Source organism: Chaetodon auriga, chromosome 6 (assembly GCF_051107435.1).
Source record: "Chaetodon auriga isolate fChaAug3 chromosome 6, fChaAug3.hap1, whole genome shotgun sequence".
Taxonomy (NCBI): Eukaryota; Metazoa; Chordata; class Actinopteri; order Chaetodontiformes; family Chaetodontidae; genus Chaetodon; species Chaetodon auriga.
In genome coordinates this window covers 5,038,386-5,055,571 of record NC_135079.1, presented here as the reverse complement: position 1 = coordinate 5,055,571, position 17,186 = coordinate 5,038,386, and the positions used below count along the sequence as shown (strand labels likewise).

The 17,186-nt window shown below is 43.7% G+C and overlaps 1 protein-coding gene across 1 annotated transcript; it reads left to right on the top strand.

Annotated features, from left to right (window-relative positions):
- The first annotated feature begins 290 nt into the window (after positions 1-290).
- acanb (aggrecan b) lies at positions 291-16,231 on the top strand. Its single transcript, XM_076732000.1, has 19 exons — positions 291-337; positions 5,194-5,272; positions 5,352-5,735; positions 6,223-6,397; positions 6,913-7,040; positions 7,162-7,455; positions 7,631-7,885; positions 8,407-8,581; positions 8,767-8,894; positions 9,027-9,320; positions 9,697-9,801; positions 9,974-10,081; positions 10,236-11,360; positions 11,467-11,580; positions 11,709-11,867; positions 12,438-12,520; positions 12,600-12,744; positions 12,904-13,086; positions 14,010-16,231. Exons 2-19 carry the CDS (start codon positions 5,200-5,202, stop codon positions 14,099-14,101), a joined length of 4,020 nt encoding a protein of 1,339 aa, XP_076588115.1. The 5' UTR covers positions 291-337; positions 5,194-5,199; the 3' UTR covers positions 14,102-16,231.
- The last annotated feature ends 955 nt before the right edge of the window (positions 16,232-17,186 follow it).

Sequence of the window (17,186 nt, the reverse complement as noted above, 5' to 3'; positions counted from 1 at the left end):
TTCATTTAGACAAATTACTGCACAAAGACTTAGATAATCTGACACTGGCCAGAGGCAGCACGTTCCCTTTCTTCATCTGTTTTTAAAGTTTTTGTCTGATTCTGTGCTTCAGCTTTGATATTCAGGGCTGTTTGGATGACCTCACCAACTGGCAGGAGTGGACCACATCTCTCTCTCCCTCTCTCTCTCTCCCTCTCTCTCTCTCTCTCCCTCCCTCTCTCTTTCCAACATCTAAATGTCTGGTAGAGTTTGAATAAAGCTTCTTTCTGCTCTCCTACACAGGCAGGAGCAAGAGGCCCCTGGAGTCGCTGGCACTGGGAGCTTTGGAGCATCAACGGTACGTTTACGACTCACCGCTGGAGTCCCGAATGAGGAATACTGTGAGGGGGTTTTAGGGGATACTTTGACACTTCTTCTTCGTCCTCTGCTTGGGGGACAGGTATTTGGTTTGAGGTACTGTCAAAGCAAAGGTAACTGAAGTTTTTTTTGTCAGTATCAAGCTGCTCTGATCTACTGGATAATAAGTAAGATGAAACTAAAATGTGGATAGATCCTTTGGGCCAGTGTTTGTGCACATTGTGCTGTGGGAGTGATGATTTATTTGCTGGAAGTCTGGTGTGGTTTCTGAGTTTTGCTGAGTTGAGTGGTGAGGTGTTAATGGAATCAGCATCTCTTAACAAACAACTGACTGTCGACGGTCTATTTGTTGGTTTATTTCACTGCGCTTTGTCAGTTTATGCTGTGATTTCAACGGGGATTTCAAACCTGTAATGTGGGTAAAGTTGATTAATTGAGTTTCAAGAGCAGGAAATGGTTGCATTCCCATGTGGAATGTGGAAATGAATCATATTTATTGATCAGTTTGCGTTCTGAATGGCTTCTCTGGATGGAAAACGGAATGTATGAACTTGCATCTAATTAACTGACGATCTGACTTCATTACATCGTAGTGTGTCATAAAGTTGTCTCTTTTCTCAATGATTTGTGGTCTTCATGGCTTGTGACACCTTGAAAACGAAGCAATGTCCACTCGTTACCTGTCGTCACTGGTTGCGTATCTATTGTCTGCTAATTTTAACTACTTCGATCAAAGAGGAATTTTTCCTTATTTATTTTTTCCTACATCATTAAAGGCCTGAAGAGTGAAATTATGTAATAATTCAAAAGAAGCACAGCAAGAATTTGAAAAAAAAATCTATTTTGTGGAGCTGAAATTCATATTTCCTGTCTTGCTATCATCTTGCAACTCCTCAGATTTATAAAGCGACCCCTGGTGGGGGTCCGACATCCAGGCTGGGAACCACTGATGGCATTATGTGGAATAAGATAAGAAAATGTGCAACACATCTTTATATGTACTGTGTAAAGCGGGACAGTAGAGTTTCCCTGCTGTAAAAAATGGAAACACACGCTGTCACACCCTCATAGCATCAGTTTGCAACCTGGTGCCAGAAGTTGAGTCTGTCTGGGAAAGAAGGGACATTTTTATTTTAGTTTGTATGTATGATTATTGGGAAAACATCATTACTATATAGGAATAGGAAAAAAAGGAAACTATTGTCAAGAGTGACATCCTGTTACTATGGTAACATCAGGCTGTGTGAGTGGATGGTGTGAATTGTAATTTTCAGATGTTGGAAATCAAAAAAACAAAGGCTTCATCTAAAGCGAATATCTTTACACTTATAATGTCTAAGTCAGTAAATTAACATGTGCGACTTCAGTCTTGTTCGACTGAATGTTTGACATGTTTAACTTATGTGCACATGCTGCTCAAACATGTCTTTGATCACAGACTGCTGAGTATGTGGGCATGTGCTCTCGCACCCTTACGCACCTGTGAATATGAATTTTTCCGTTTCACCCCACAAGAGTCTGTGTGTGTTCTCAAACACAGGCCGTACAGTACGTGTCGGGCCTGACATGTGTACACACGCAGTGCGTTTTCTGTACAGGGGCATCGGACGTGCGCTCCCACACATCCCCCTGGTGATCTATGAGTGTTGGTCTGTGTTTCTGTGTGAGCGCAGTATCAATGTCAACTCTGTTCCTCTGCTGTGGGACTCTGGAGGGTTGGAGGAGAGTGGGTGGAGGGGGGAGGTGGTGATGGTGGGAGGGGGGGCTCCCCTGGATGCCCGCCTTGTGTTTACCTTGGCAAGGTCGCACCCCCGAGGCCCTGCCCCTGTCCGTTGCTGGAACAGACCAAGGCCTTATTGCCCTCCACCTCAGCTGGGAGCGGAACATACCACAGCAGCCGAACATGGGAACAGGAGCCACCCCACCGACTGAATGGGCACACTGTGGAGAGAGGGCCGACCTGGGCTGGCGTGGCTAGCTCACGAATGCTAGTCCACATTATGCAGAGGCCACAGTGTCAATGATGCATTTAAAGAGAGCTGAGGATCTGCTCAATGATCGGACAGTAAGCAATAAGGAGTCAAGGTTTTGGTTGGCTTGGCGAGAGTTTCTGCTGGCGTTCTCTGTGTTAATACATTGTGAGTACAGTGTAGCTGCTTCTTGCTGCCTTTATCCATTTTTAGGAGGCCCACCTTGGCTGTGACATATGGCATCATAAAGTCATGCAAAAAAGGCAAAAGCCCAGCCAGAAAAATATAACAAATTACCTTTTTATTTCTACATCTACCTATTATCACTTCATTTCGACATTTTTACAATAACTTACTACTTTACTACAAGCCAGACGTGTGCTGTGTTGCACCTGTGACCACGCCCAGCAGTGATGTCACATTGTACTGACACACCCTGGAGTACATTTTACATCACTGCAGCAAGGTGAGAAGTTAAACCACCGGGGCTCAGCATTCATTACTTTTGTTGTATTGCTTGATTGTTTTAGATGTTAGTGTGATATTATGGTGAGACAGTTGACATCCAGCTGCAACAGAATAACATTTTTCCACTAAAAAAATGTATTCATGCGTTTAGGTGTATATCCCTTAAAATCACAGAGATGAGATTCCATTCTTGACTCAAAATTGTGAACTGATTTTCACCAATCATACAAGAAGAAATCCATCCTTGCAGATGGAGAGAAAACTACTTCTTCACTAGCAATAGACTTCAAAAGCCGCTAAAAGGTTTTGTCGTATTAGCTCACTTTTATTCCTGCGGCACATGCATAAGCAGTGTGTTAAAGAAGAAGTTCATGGGAGTTTGCTGTTGGAAAGTGATTTGGGGGAAAATTGTGATGCGGTAATACTCCAGAGGAGAATAAGCCACACAAAGTTATGCTATGATCGTGAAAAAGTCAGACAAAGCCAGGAAAGTCATGAAACGGCTCCAAAGGTTGAGAATACCAAAAAATGAGATACAATATGTCATCGCAGAAATCTTCCAGGGGTGGACTGAACATCACATCCTGATAATAAGAGAATAAGAGTGTGTGATTATTCCAGGGTGGATTTGTCCATCTGTCTACATATCCTGTGTGGTATTTTGTGTTTCCTCCCAAACTGGGCCAACATTCACTCTCAGAGAGATCTTAGACAGCAGGGCAAATATTAGTCCTACTGTACCGTATGTCCTGGATCTGTGCAACTGTGAGAATGCAGCCCACGCACACAAACACTGACGTACAGTAGACATGAATGTCTTTGCATAGAGCTGTCATGCATTATTAGCAGTGTATTTACAGTAAATGTATCGCATTTTTAAGATAAAGGTCACTGCAGTTTTCACCAGGCTGCCAACCTCAGATCAGCCGCTGCAAATGCTTTGTGACTGTGAGTTTCAGGCTTATTGGTGGTGAATGTCTCTGTGAGGCTGTTTGGAATGAACTGGGTGCTTTCCGCAGCCAAGCGGGGGGCTTGTGAATGCAGCACAATGAGGGTTCAGTTGGGACTTGCAACGGTTCGGTATGTCTGACGGTGCTGCACGTCACAGCAGTGGAAAGTGGAGGGAAAATAAGCAATGTGGTAATCAGGGTTTGACAGATGTGGGTTTGTGATAGCGGAGCTGAGGGTTTTAGATTGAAGTTGCTGGTTGCTAATATTTAATCATATTTATTATGAAATTTGACTTTTGTGACCAAAATATAAATGGAAAAAAAAAATGTTTTCTTGGCAGGAAAAACCATCAGAAGCAGCTTTTAGACCATAGGGGTCCAATAGTTACTTTGTCCATGTCTTTATCGATCATTGGCCTTTAAACGAAAATTTACAGTGAACTAAAAAAATGAAGCCAGACTAAAAGTCTACAGCCGTGCTGTCGATGGTGCTTTGAGCTAAATGCTACACGAACATGCTAACATGCTCAGAATGACAATGCTAGCATACTGGTGTTTAGCAAGTATGTTTAACCATGTTCACCACCTTAGACTGGCATGTTAGCATGCTAGAATTTGTAATTAGCAGTACAGTACAGAATACAGTATAGCTAATGCCAAGGACTGGGCAAATTATTTTGGCAAACAGATGTACTCTCACTGTAACCACGGAGATTTATACTGAAAACAATATGACAACAGCTTGTATTTCCACACACGCACAGACACTAACAATATACTGTATGCAGACACACAAAGAGACAAGGACATGCACTGAAAGGACTGCTTATAAAGTGGAAAAATAGCCTCATTTCAACATTTCTTCATTAGTTTTCAACAAATGGAAAAGCATTTGAAAAGAATGAATCATACCTCTTAGCCTAAACTTATTTTAGTACTAAAGACATTTCCTGTGCTCAGAGACAGAGGCACTTTCATTACTCACCGGGCATGCTTGGTATTTCCAAATGATACTAGAGACTCTTGACGTCGTATTTCCATTTTAGCTAATGAGGTAATGACCAAATGCATGGAATATCCTGGATAACACGAGTATGAATGCAAGCGTACAGGAGTTAGGAAAATACGCAGTGGCATTCAGGGGTAGAGGAAATGATAATAAACCCGTTTATTCATTCTAACACTTACTTCACTGTTCATTCAATGAGTATTCCTGCTAGAGGAGGTAGAGAGTTTGTAGCATTTTACATTTCCTCCATAAACTCACTTTTACTTTTTTGTTTGATTATACTAATGTTCAGTGATCAGTAAGTGATGAAGAGCTTAAAGAGGCCAAATATCACTAAGAACATTAAAATGACTGGAAGTAGCTCCGAGCTCTGCCTGTCATTAATTACAGTATCTCGTCCACACAAATTTGATTCCATTGTCCATTGGATATTTTTCAGGCAACGATGAGCCCCCTGCTTCTGCTGTGTGTGTCCTTGCCCCTCATCTCGGCAACAATACTGTTTGAAGACCATGAAGGTAAGTGTACACCGACTGTTCAAATCTACAGTAGCAATCGTTGAATCTCACCTTCATTAATGACCTGTCTTTATCGTAGACTTAGATGGGACATTGCGTGTCAGCATTCCTTTGGAAATGCCTCTTCGTCCTCTGCTGGGCAGTAAGGTAGTGGTACCGTGCTACTTCCAGGACAACACAGTCAACGACCCCGGAGCCCCGACCATCGCCCCGCTCTCCCACCGCATCAAATGGACCTACGTCACCAAGGAGAAAATGACCACGATCCTGGTGGCGTCAGAGGGAGAAGTTCACGTGGATACAGAGTATTTGGACAGAGTGACGATGATCAACTACCCACTGGTGCCCACTGACGCCACCATGGAGATAACAGAGCTGAGGTCCAAAGATTCTGGCACCTACCGCTGTGAGGTGATGCACAGCATCGACGACAACTATGACACCGTGGACATCCAGGTTCAGGGTAAGAAACACAGGACCATTAATAGTTTCATTCAATTTAGTTCACTATAAAGGTCACTGTCTACTCGCTGCATAGTAGTTAAACTTCCATCAGTGTTTTTGATGCCTCAAAAAAAGACTTCTACAAAGACTCCTACAAATATTTTTTAATCTTTTTAGTGATATTTGGCCTCTTTGCAGCAAAATCCAAGTGTTGCCAGAACTTTATTAACTATACTATATGTTCTACAACAACAAAGCTCTTTGTGCACATGTACAGCCCAGTATGTAATATTAAAGATCAAGGAGGTCTGGAAGAAAAGTTATATCAAAACCAAAATTCTGTGCCAATCGTTCTGTTGGTTGCAGGTTCAGACACCTTGACTCATTTAGTGTTTGGTGTTTGGTTGGGTACAAACAAGGATGCTTCACATAAACTAAGTATCATAATGATTTCAAAGATATTTCATCAGTTCTCCTGTCTCCCGCTCACTTTCTGTATCTCACAGGTATTGTGTTCCACTACCGAGCCATCTCAACCCGCTACACCCTGACGTTTGAGAAGGCCAAGGCAGCCTGTATCCAGAACAGTGCCACCATCGCCACTCCAGCACAGCTCCAGGCTGCTTACGATGATGGATACCACCAATGTGATGCTGGATGGCTCTCTGATCAGACTGTTAGGTAGCGTCCATCCATCCATCCATCCATCCATTCATTCATCCATCCATCCATCATGCATTCACAAGTCCCAATACAGAGCATGTAAATTCCAGGCAGAGAGCACAGGCTGGCCAGCAGATTAAAACCTAAGCTCTTTTTGCTGCTGATGACATGATAAAACCACTGAGTCACTGTGCTGCATTAGTCAAGGCTGGAGAACTCGTTAATGAAGTAGTTTGTATGACATGTTTTTTTAATAGTTGTTCTGAATGGGCACATTTGGAAGCAGGGTGAAAAATTCACTGTGAGAGAAAAGGATAAGATGTAATAAATGTAAATGTGCACACTTTCAGACTATGTCTCCTCAGAGGAAGAGAGACGCTCAATTCCTGCCTACTTTTACAGCATCAATATAAAATAAACAAATGTCAAACATGCCAACAGTTTAGCAATAAATAGCACAGTAAAATAATTAATGCTATTACAGACTTTTCATCTAAGTCCATCTGCTGACTGACCTCTCTTGACCTCTCAAGGTATCCCATCCAGGAGCCACGAGAGCGTTGCTATGGAGACAAGGAGAACTTCCCTGGCGTGAGAACCTATGGCGTGAGAGATGTCAACGAGACCTACGATGTGTACTGTTTTGCTGAGAAGATGTCAGGTACACGCATCTAACGAGGGTAGCAACAAAAGCTACTGATCCACATGAAAGCTGTAATACTACACACACACCTGTGGACTGTCATGTCAGTGTGTCTGTCCTCCCTCCTCTCTCCTCCCAGGCAGAGTCTTCTACTCCATGTCTGTGGAGAAGTTTACTTTCTATGAGGCAGGAGATCAGTGTGCCAAGCTTGGTGCTCGGCTTGCTACCACTGGAGAGCTTTACCTGGCCTGGAAGGCCGGCATGGATGTGTGTAACGCTGGCTGGTTGGCTGACAGGAGTGTACGTTACCCCATCAACATCGCCAGGCCTCAGTGTGGAGGGGGTCTCCTGGGAGTGAGAACCATCTACCTGTTCCCCAACCAGACAGGATACCCTTACCCAGACTCTCACTATGATGCTATCTGTTTCCAAGGTAAACACATCATGAAGACTTAAGAAGATCTACTCTTTGTTGACAAAATAACTCATAGCTGTTTTGGGGTGGATTGCTTCTTTAAGACTTTAAGAATTTCTGGCATTGTTGCTGATTGGAACCATCAACATTAACCTTGTGTTAGTCAATAATATCAGTAATCTTGTCTCCTCAGCTGCTGAGGATGAAGGTGCAGTGCCCATGAGGACCACTCCTTTCCCAGACATCATCCGCATAACACCCGCCCCTGGTGTGTACCCAGGCCTCACCCCCCGACCTGGGGGTGAGGAGATTGTAGGTGGAGAGGTCGATACCCTCGTTCCACTGCCCGTCCCACCCAGTGTGACAGACACATACGTGAAAGTGACCCCTGTGGTGCGTGAGCCTGGACTTGATCTGACAGGCATAGATACTGAAATGGCTCCCACAGGTAAGTTAGAGATGTACTTGATCAATAGCAAAACCTTTTTGAATATTTCTTTGAACTGTGAGAATACACTTTAGAGCAGCACAAAGCAAAAAGACAACTGGCTTTGGGGATGCCTCTTCTGAAGAATGTGGCTTACAAAGCTGTAGCCTTTGGTGAGGACTGAAAGATAGAGGACTGAACCTTCACCGCTTCCCCAAATGAGACAAAGTGTTCACCTTTGCATCTTTGCAAGGATACTGAAGGATAACAGTAATAGGATGATAATGGTTTGACCACATTTCAAACAGCCCTGGACAATCATGTTGATCCATTCCAATGACATCATCATTGCTGTCATTGGCTAATCTGACATTACAGAATCACAGTGCAGCCAATAAATGACCACAGTGAGAAAATGCATAATGAGCAAATCAAGATGACTGAACAAAGTAGGCTGAGCATGAAGAAAAATAACATAAAACAAAACTTTTTACCTTCCCTCTGTCTTGTGCTTCTTTTCTTCCCTCCGTCTCATTTCCCAGGTGTGGTGTTCCACTACCGACCCATCACTGGTCGGTACACTCTGACCTTTCTGGAGGCTCAGCTGGCCTGCCAAAATATTGGGGCCGTCATTGCCAGCCCGCAGCAGCTTCAGGCAGCCTTCGAGAAAGGCCTGCACCAATGTGACGCTGGCTGGCTCCGCGACCAGACCGTTAGGTGAGCTAGAGACACTGAATAGAGAGAATATATCAAAACACTCAATATGCTTCCCGTAGTATGCAAACAGTTGATTTTCCACTTCCACTTGATTTAACTTGATGACAGATTTTGAATAGTTCAGCGTATTCAGATATTATGTCACAGTATCAATATACTGTACAAACATCCCCTTTCATGCTCAGGTATCCCATCGTGTCACCCAGAGATAATTGTGCTGGTAACCTGCCAAACCTTCCAGGAGTCAGATCGTACGGTTTGAGGCCAGCCAGCGAACATTATGACGTATTTTGTTATGTGGAACGTCTGAAAGGTGAGGATGCCAGTCACACACTCAGAATTACTAGAATTTACATTTTAAGCCATGCATCTATCTATATCCATCTATCTACCCACCTGTTTGAACTCTTCTGAATGTTAGTGAATGCTTCTGTCACTCTCCCAGGTGAGGTCTTCTTCACCAGTGACTATGACAGCTTCTCCTACGAGGAGGCTGTGCAGCACTGCCAGAAACTCAACACCACCTTGGCCACCACTGGGCAGCTGTATGCTGCTTGGAGCCAAGGGCTTGACAAGTGCCGTCCAGGCTGGCTGATGGACCGCAGCGTCCGCTTTCCCATCACAACCCCCAGGTCCCACTGTGGAGGCGGGCAGGTTGGCGTCCACATCATCTACGCTTACCCCAACCAGACAGGATTTCCTGATGAGCACTCACGCTACGACGCCTACTGTTTTAAAGGTAGGAATTGTGAGACATGGGAAATTACCATAGATACTCTATGATGAGACACATTGAGACTTCAGTGTACAACTACAAACTGTCTCTCAAATGGTACTCCTTACAGCCAAACTCATATTCACATTAGATGTTATGCCTCTCCTATCATTTTGAAATATTCTTTGGAATAAAGTGATCACAGACCAAAGATTTTCATAGCTAGATAGTGACATGATTTCTAGCTATTGATGGCTGCCACTGCCGAACAGCAGCAGCAGCAGCAGCAGCAGCAGCAGCAGCAGCAGCAACAGCAGTGTATTTCTTGGTCTCCCAAGGCTGTTTCTGTCAAAGTCAATTAATTTCTAACTAATCTGTTATCTGATTTCATCCATTTCAGCTGAAGTTCCTGATGTTCACGTTGAAACCAGTGTGAATGTGACGATAGTGACGGTGGATGTTATCAACAAGACAACAGTCACAACTGATCACTTTGCTCCCACAGGTGAGCCAGATGCATGAAATCTGCTCTCTTAAGTGCATGTTATCACACTGGCTTGGTCTCAGAATACATGATCCTAGATTTGGCAAAGTAGTTTGTTAATTAATATCATCACTGATGTTTCTGTGCATTTTCATCATCTCAGTTTTGTTTTGTTTGCTTGATATATTTTTAGTTGAAACTACTGTACTCTACAATGAAACTGAAACTGCTGTAAATATTACTGAAACAGAGGAAATTATCAGCAAGACAACCATCACAACTCACCAAGTTGCACCTCCTGGTAAGAAGGCTGGAGATAACTGTGTGCATGAGAAGTGTCTTTTCTGCAAACATGGCCACAGTTATGTTATTTCAATGAAGCTATTTTTCACTTTGCTAAACACGACATAAAGTATCTGATATACTTTTGACTGGATTCTTAATATTTCCCCCAGTGAGACCCATTTTACCTCCAGCTCCTGTTGATGTGTCTGGCTCTGGTTCAGCTGATCATTCAGCCGATCATTCAGGCAGCGGGGAGATCTCAGGGGAGTCCAGCGGCTCCGGCATCAGCGGTGACGCCTCTGGTTCAGGACAGGACGTCATCTTCAGTGGACACACTGACGTCTTCTCTGGAGATCATTCTGCCTCTGGAGGTCCTCAGGAGGCAGAAGGGGGAAGTGCTGTCATCCTCACATCTGGAGAAGTGGGCAGTGCATCTGGATCTGGGGAGGGCTTTGACAGACAACACTCTGGCTTCGGTGTATCAGGATCAGGTTTTACTAGTGGAAGTGGGGACATCAGTGGTAGCGGTGGAGACACAGTGATCATCATGGTGGATGGGAAGATGGTGGAGGTGTTGAAACACCAAAGAACCACTGAGCAGGAGGCAGGCCAGGGCACCATTGATATCAGTGGAGCTTTCTGGGAGTCAAGTTTGTCCGGATCAGGAGGTATGTCCGGGTCAGGCTCTGGTGGATTTTCTGGCATCTCGTTTGTTGACCACAGTGCCGTCGATCTAACCATCCAGCAGTCTGGCGAGCAGGAGGTGTCTGGATATCGGCCCTTTGGATCAGGGTTCCACAGTGGCTTACCAAGTGGTTTTCCATCTGGTGTCTCAGGCAGTGGCTCTGCTTCTGGGGACTCTTTCCAGCATCGTGGTGATGTCATCTACCTAACAGACAATGACATGATCGAAGTGACCGTACCGCCACTGATACGCCACCCTGAACAGGGTCGGGGGGTTGTGGAGGTAAGCGGGGAAGGAAGTGGGTCAGGGATCCACCATGAATTCAGTGGCACTTCAGACCAAAGCTTGCATCTCTCAGGAAGTGGAGCCTCCCATGAAAAGCCAACCGTAGAAAGGCTTTCTGTCGCCCTACCGCCTGGTTCTCAGATTACTTACACTGAGTACATTGACAGTCTTGGCCAATCAGGACATGGAGAGGAGAGTCAGGAGGGGCGTGCAGGACCTACAGTCTATGTAGTGACTCCAGATGCAGCCTACACCAACCCAACCACAGCACCATCAGTGTCATTAGAGACCCCTGCTGTTGTGGAGCAGCCTGAAGTACTGGAAGGTATGTACTTTAGGTGTTTAAGTTGCTGTGACTCTGCTGATATCATGAAACATGTCCAATGTGTCATAACTATCATAAAGTAAAGTCTCTTTCTCTCTGCTATCAGCCTCTGCAGACCCCTGTGATCCAAACCCCTGCAGTTCAGGGACCTGCTCTGTGCAGGGAGAGCTCGCTGTGTGTCAATGTCCTCATGGTTTCACTGGTGAAGACTGCGCAACACGTGAGTCACCAAACTGCTATGACAGAGATGCCATTCAGCTGAAAAACCAGCGGAAGTGTGGTACCAATGTATAAACTCCATCTTTTCTGTGTTTTCAAATGTGTTGTGATGTGTTTGTTCGTGTATAGCTGTGCAGGGTTGTGCCGAGGGCTGGTTGGAGTTCATGGGCAGCTGTTACCTCCACTTTGGGGAGAGAGACACCTGGTCTGAGGCAGAGCAACGCTGTCAGGAGCTCAACGCCCACCTGGTCAGCATCACCTCCCAGGAGGAGCAGCAGTTTGTCAACTGTGAGTAGATGCTAAGTGTCAGAGTGTGTAAGTGTGTGTGTGTGTGTGTGTGTGTGTGTGTGTGTGTGTCCAGCTGGTCTGGCATTTGATGACATTTGAGTGTAGTCAAACTCAAAAGCATGCAAGCGTGATGTTTTCTAAGTGTGTACGTGTGTGTATTTGTATCTTGCATGTAAAAGCACATAGCAGTAGTCATCAGGTTGAATATGTCTTAAAATATCTAACAAAATGTGTTAGAAACAGGTGGGGCAGAATAATTAAAAGGGAGAATTTTGAACTTTTAAAGGTTATAAATCAGGATTCATGCCCTGGTTACTGCACCAGTGACTGGTTGCCTTTGGGGCGTGCACACAGCGTTCTGGAATCTGGGATGGTATGACTTTAACCTCCATGTAACGAGGGCTGTAGTAGAGGGAAACTGGCCTTTCAACTTTAGTGAGGAAAGGGTTAAAAAAGTAAAAAAAAAAGATTAAAAGGATATTTTTTTGTTGAGAGTGAATATTCATCAGTTCATCCATCACTTCCTACACATGCCAATCCTATCCATGTCTATCTCCACCCTTTGAACAGCCAATGGTCAGGACTACCAGTGGATTGGACTTAATGACAAAGATGTGCAGAATGAGTTCCGCTGGACAGACGGAAGTCCTCTGGTGAGTTTGGCTGCTCAACAACTATCTTCATTGTCTGTGTGTTTGATGTGTTTATTGATAGTCTTTGTGTCTTCCTTAGACCTTTGAGAACTGGAGGCCCAACCAGCCAGACAACTACTTCAACTCCGGGGAGGATTGTGTGGTGATGATCTGGCACGAGGGTGGACAGTGGAATGACGTACCCTGTAACTACCACCTTCCCTTCACCTGCAAGACTGGACCTGGTAGGTTTACTGGGGTGGAATATGATCTCTCAGGCTAAAAATGATTGTCGGAATGCATTCTGGTAGGAAAATTTGCTTTGGATGTGCAACAAACAGCTGGATTATCTACTAATTAATGATCTGGGGTTTTTTTAATTGGTTGTCTGTCTTGCTTTTCAGCCATGTGCGGAGCTCCCCCTGAGGTGGAGCACAGTCGGCCAATGGGCAGCAGCAGAGAGCGCTACCCCGTCAACTCTATAGTTCGCTACCAGTGTGACGCAGGCTACACGCAGCGCCACCTGCCTGTGATACGCTGCATGCCAGATGGACAGTGGGAGAAGCCGCAAGTGGAATGTACAGAAGGTGAGCTTTCAGAGAAATGCTGAGATATGGATTCACTGTCCGTATTGTAAAAATGTTTGAGTCGTGCAAGTGTGGCTGAATTTAACATCCTCAGCCAAAAACAACCGAAACAAAATAGGACCAGATATGATGTAAAATAATAGGAGAAAAGACAAAACCATGAACAAACATTTGGTGCAAATGTTGAGTTCAATGGAGGAAATGCAGGCTTTATCATAGCTAACGTGTGCACTCTCAAAAATGTAACTAAGCAGTGCAGCCACAGAGATACATAGAGACCATAAAAATGATGACACCAGTGAAGATTTTTGATAGTGAGAACAACACTGAGAACGTTAAACAAGACTTGATCATCTTCTCCTTTATATCATTTCCACTGCAAAGCCTCTGCTCACTATGATCACTGTCATATACTGTATATCCCAGAAAATGAATGAACATAAACATGGTGACTGCATGAGTTACATCTCCTATTGATTAATGAGACAAGAAGATATTTCAGTGGAACTACAGTATAGTCATTTTAAACACAAAGCATGTGATACACATGCAACAAAAGTCCCTGCTCAAACTCAACGTTGCACTTCAGTCCTTCAATGCCTTAAACCACCAGGCTACCTGCGTAGTACCTCTCTAGTGCATGTTTCCACTTAATCCATGAACAAGAAATGGACCCAGACTAGGGAGATTTAAGACAGAAACAGGGCGTAGATTGAAATGTGTGTGAAACTCAGCATCAGTGAGGACTGTGTAGAAGATACACCTCCTGCAGAGCTCACATTCAAACATTACACTGATGAACAGCTCATGGCGCATAGCTTTTGAGCCCTTTCGCCACACCAGTCACTTCAGGAAAATTTATAAGTCTTCTGGCAACTCATGTTCACATGATGTCATCAGTATGCGTACCTTTTCTCCCCTAGCCGGCGCCAACAGTAACAGGCTACACAAAAGATCCCTCAGGAGAAGAAGTAAAGGGGTCAGCAGCCAGCAAGAACACAGGAAGTTGCTCTGAGCGGGAATGAAAGGACATACAACAGAGAGCCACAAAGGACCCCTCTTGTAAAGAAGCATGGACACCAATGCAAATGCCCGACCAAAAAAAGATAGCATTCCCTACCATGTATATATACACACACACGCTAAAGCACATTTAGACAGTGATGATTTAATTGACTGACATTTTGGATCTTTGAGTGTCACTCTGCACCTTCTAAAGGCAGTTTTCTATGTATTTATACTGTCTAATTTATAGCTGTGACCCAGTATTTTATGAAATTTTCTGCAAACAGTTGCCAGCACTGCACACAATGGGAGGTAGATAAAATTGTCAAATAGTGAAATAAGAGGCTTTAGATTGACACACAAAGTCCAAAACAGCCCAATAAAGGTGTTCTTGATTGCAGCTGGATTCTCTGAAGTAAAACACAATGTTAGATAAACATTTGCTTCATTTTTAGGGGATTTTTCTAGATCTGTGTTTCTTAGTGTTTTTTATTTCTTCCATTTGGTCTTAGACTCTAAGGACTACAATTGTGTGCTTCAAACTGGTGAAACAAACAGTTTCTTACATCACAGGTGAAGAAAGTGATTTTCAAACTTTCTGGTTGCGACCCCTTAAAATACAGCAATGAGTTCATGTTAGACTTCTTATCTACAATACGGAGAAAGGTGAAGTTTGGTTTTGTTTTATTTAAATCATCAGAGGCGTACAAAAATACAGTGTTGCATAAATTTTAAAAAGTTAAAGCAGGGGGAAAACCATGACGATACAGCTTCCAAGAGTCTAAATTATCGTGTCACAACCTGAAGTTTGAGAACCACTGATCAACTACACCACCACAGTATCAGATATACTGAGATGATTGTGCTGTTCCATCCATTTGATGGTGAATTGACGTTCAAGTTCAAGTTCAAGACGTGATTAAAGTCACCTCAACAGACCTGGATTTAAATAATCAGCACTCATGCACTTTTGAGAGTCTTCAGTCACTTCTGTGCTAATCATTTGAATCCAGCGGACCTTAAAAAGTAAAAACAAAAAGAAAAAAAAAAAACATTAAAAGAACCCCAATCCTCATCTGTAGCTGACACATGGCAAGGAAACCATTCTGAGTGACCAGTGAGATCTACAGTATGACACTGAATGGGCTGGCTTTTCTGCACGTCCAGCCTCATTGGCTCATCTGTTGTAAAAGATGCTCTCCCAGTTTTTAAGGTTGGGGGTTGTGACTTCTCAAGCGCGATCACCGCCCTCTGTCAGCGCTGCCTGACGTGAGAATCATGCTTTTATAAGATTCAGTGTTTGCTGATGAGCTCCTCACTGTAAATATTCTCACTATAATTGTCTGAACAGCAGGATCTGTCAGTAACTTGTTAATCTGTAATTAACTGGTGAGTTGCAGTTATTGAGTTACGTATCAGATGGGCATGACTGATTTTGACAGCCAGCTGAACATAAGAAGACACAGATGGATTTTTTTGTCAAACCTCAGACATCTTTGTGGAGGTTTCCGGTTGAGTTTCGTGTGACTGGGGCTTATCAACAGAAATGTACTTGTTAAAATTTGCTGTGAAGGCAGTAGAATTTTTTTTTTTAAATTAGGAGAAAGAAAATGGAAACGGTTGAGATGAAAGAGGAGGTTATAAAATGCTGACCATGACCTTTTAAGGTCAAGATTGCTTCAACTCAGAGAGCAGATACTTGTGTCCATATCTGACTTCACAAACACTGAAACGGCAACCACACACACACACACACACACACACACACACACACACACACACACACACACTGGTACTCTCATGGACACACACACTTCAGTAAACACACCACAGAATATGACGGAGGATGAGTGAGCGTGACGACGCCTCAAAGTGAAACCCCTCGCTTGCACAAAGATTTGTACGTTTTCTACAAGTAAATAAATGAATTAAGTTGATTTGGATGCTCCTGCTGTGAACAGGATATGCTCTAATTTCAACATGGAGCCAACATTTAAGTGATTTTGTGTAGGGACTTAACTTTTGACAAATAAACCAAAATGTCTTTAACATTGCAAACACACATTTTCTGTTGTGACTTCCCGAATCCTGATGTGAACATACAGTATGCTGTACTGTGCTGTGCCAAATAAAACTTGGAATCATCTGTCTCTGAGAAATGATTGTCATCTTGTGCAAATCTATCACTTTTGCCCAGGGGTCGTTGATATTTCATTTTAGGCCACTGTACACGGCTCTTTGCACTGTACGCACTAACTGAATCACACACAGAGATTTTTCATTTTCTGGAAACATCATCTTTCCCTGGAGCTGTTAAATCTGAGTAAACTCTCCGAGCCAGACGAACAAACCTGGCATTTAGCTTGTTTTCACCTTCCTGTGGAACCCAACCGTAAAAAAACACACAGTAAATAGCTCCTTCATCAGCCTCTACAGCGACTACCTTCATCACTACAGTCACCGCAAACAGATCTACTCTGTGTGTTTGTGTGTAACAGGGAAAGTAACCCTGTATGTATATCAGTATGTGTGGTTGCAAGTGTATATGCGTCTCTGTGGTGTGTTTGCACAGCCACACTGTAAGTGTGTGTGTGTGCATTTATCTAATGTGTATGTGGTAGAAGGTGTAGGCATATAATACTGGTGTGTGTGTGTGTGTGTGTGTGCTTGAGTGTGAGTGTGTATGTCCACTCATATTTGGCCAGCAGGTGTAAATAGGACGTGTTTATAAAACCTGTTGGCCATATAATCAGTGGGACTTCTGTTCACACCCGGATGCCGGAGGGCGTAGCAACGTGTTCGACTCCTCTCAACTTAAAGTGCATCGCACCCAGACAGAGTGACGCTGTTTACATACAGTAGCTGTTTGTATGGGTCAGTGACCCATCCCACCTCTCTATCCTGGCATTCCTGTTTGGACTGTAAGTAAAACTGTATGGCACCTTCAGAGCACAGCAGTCAGTGGTGGTTTATGAAACTACCAGAAAAATGGGAGAAAGTGTTTCATAGGTAGAAATCCAGCAATTAAAGGGCGTCAAAACAGATTTCTGAGCAGGTTATTCATTCGAGACATGAATCAAATTTTAGGAATCACT

Excerpts from the sequence above, each read along its gene's own strand:
- acanb (XM_076732000.1), top strand. The coding sequence starts at position 5,200 with ATGAGCCCCCTGCTTCTGCTGTGTGTGTCCTTGCCCCTCATCTCGGCA. Across the intron at positions 7,041-7,161 it reads TTTTGCTGAGAAGATGTCAG|GCAGAGTCTTCTACTCCATG; the intron begins GTACACGCATCT and ends CTCTCCTCCCAG. Across the intron at positions 12,521-12,599 it reads GGACAGACGGAAGTCCTCTG|ACCTTTGAGAACTGGAGGCC; the intron begins GTGAGTTTGGCT and ends TGTCTTCCTTAG.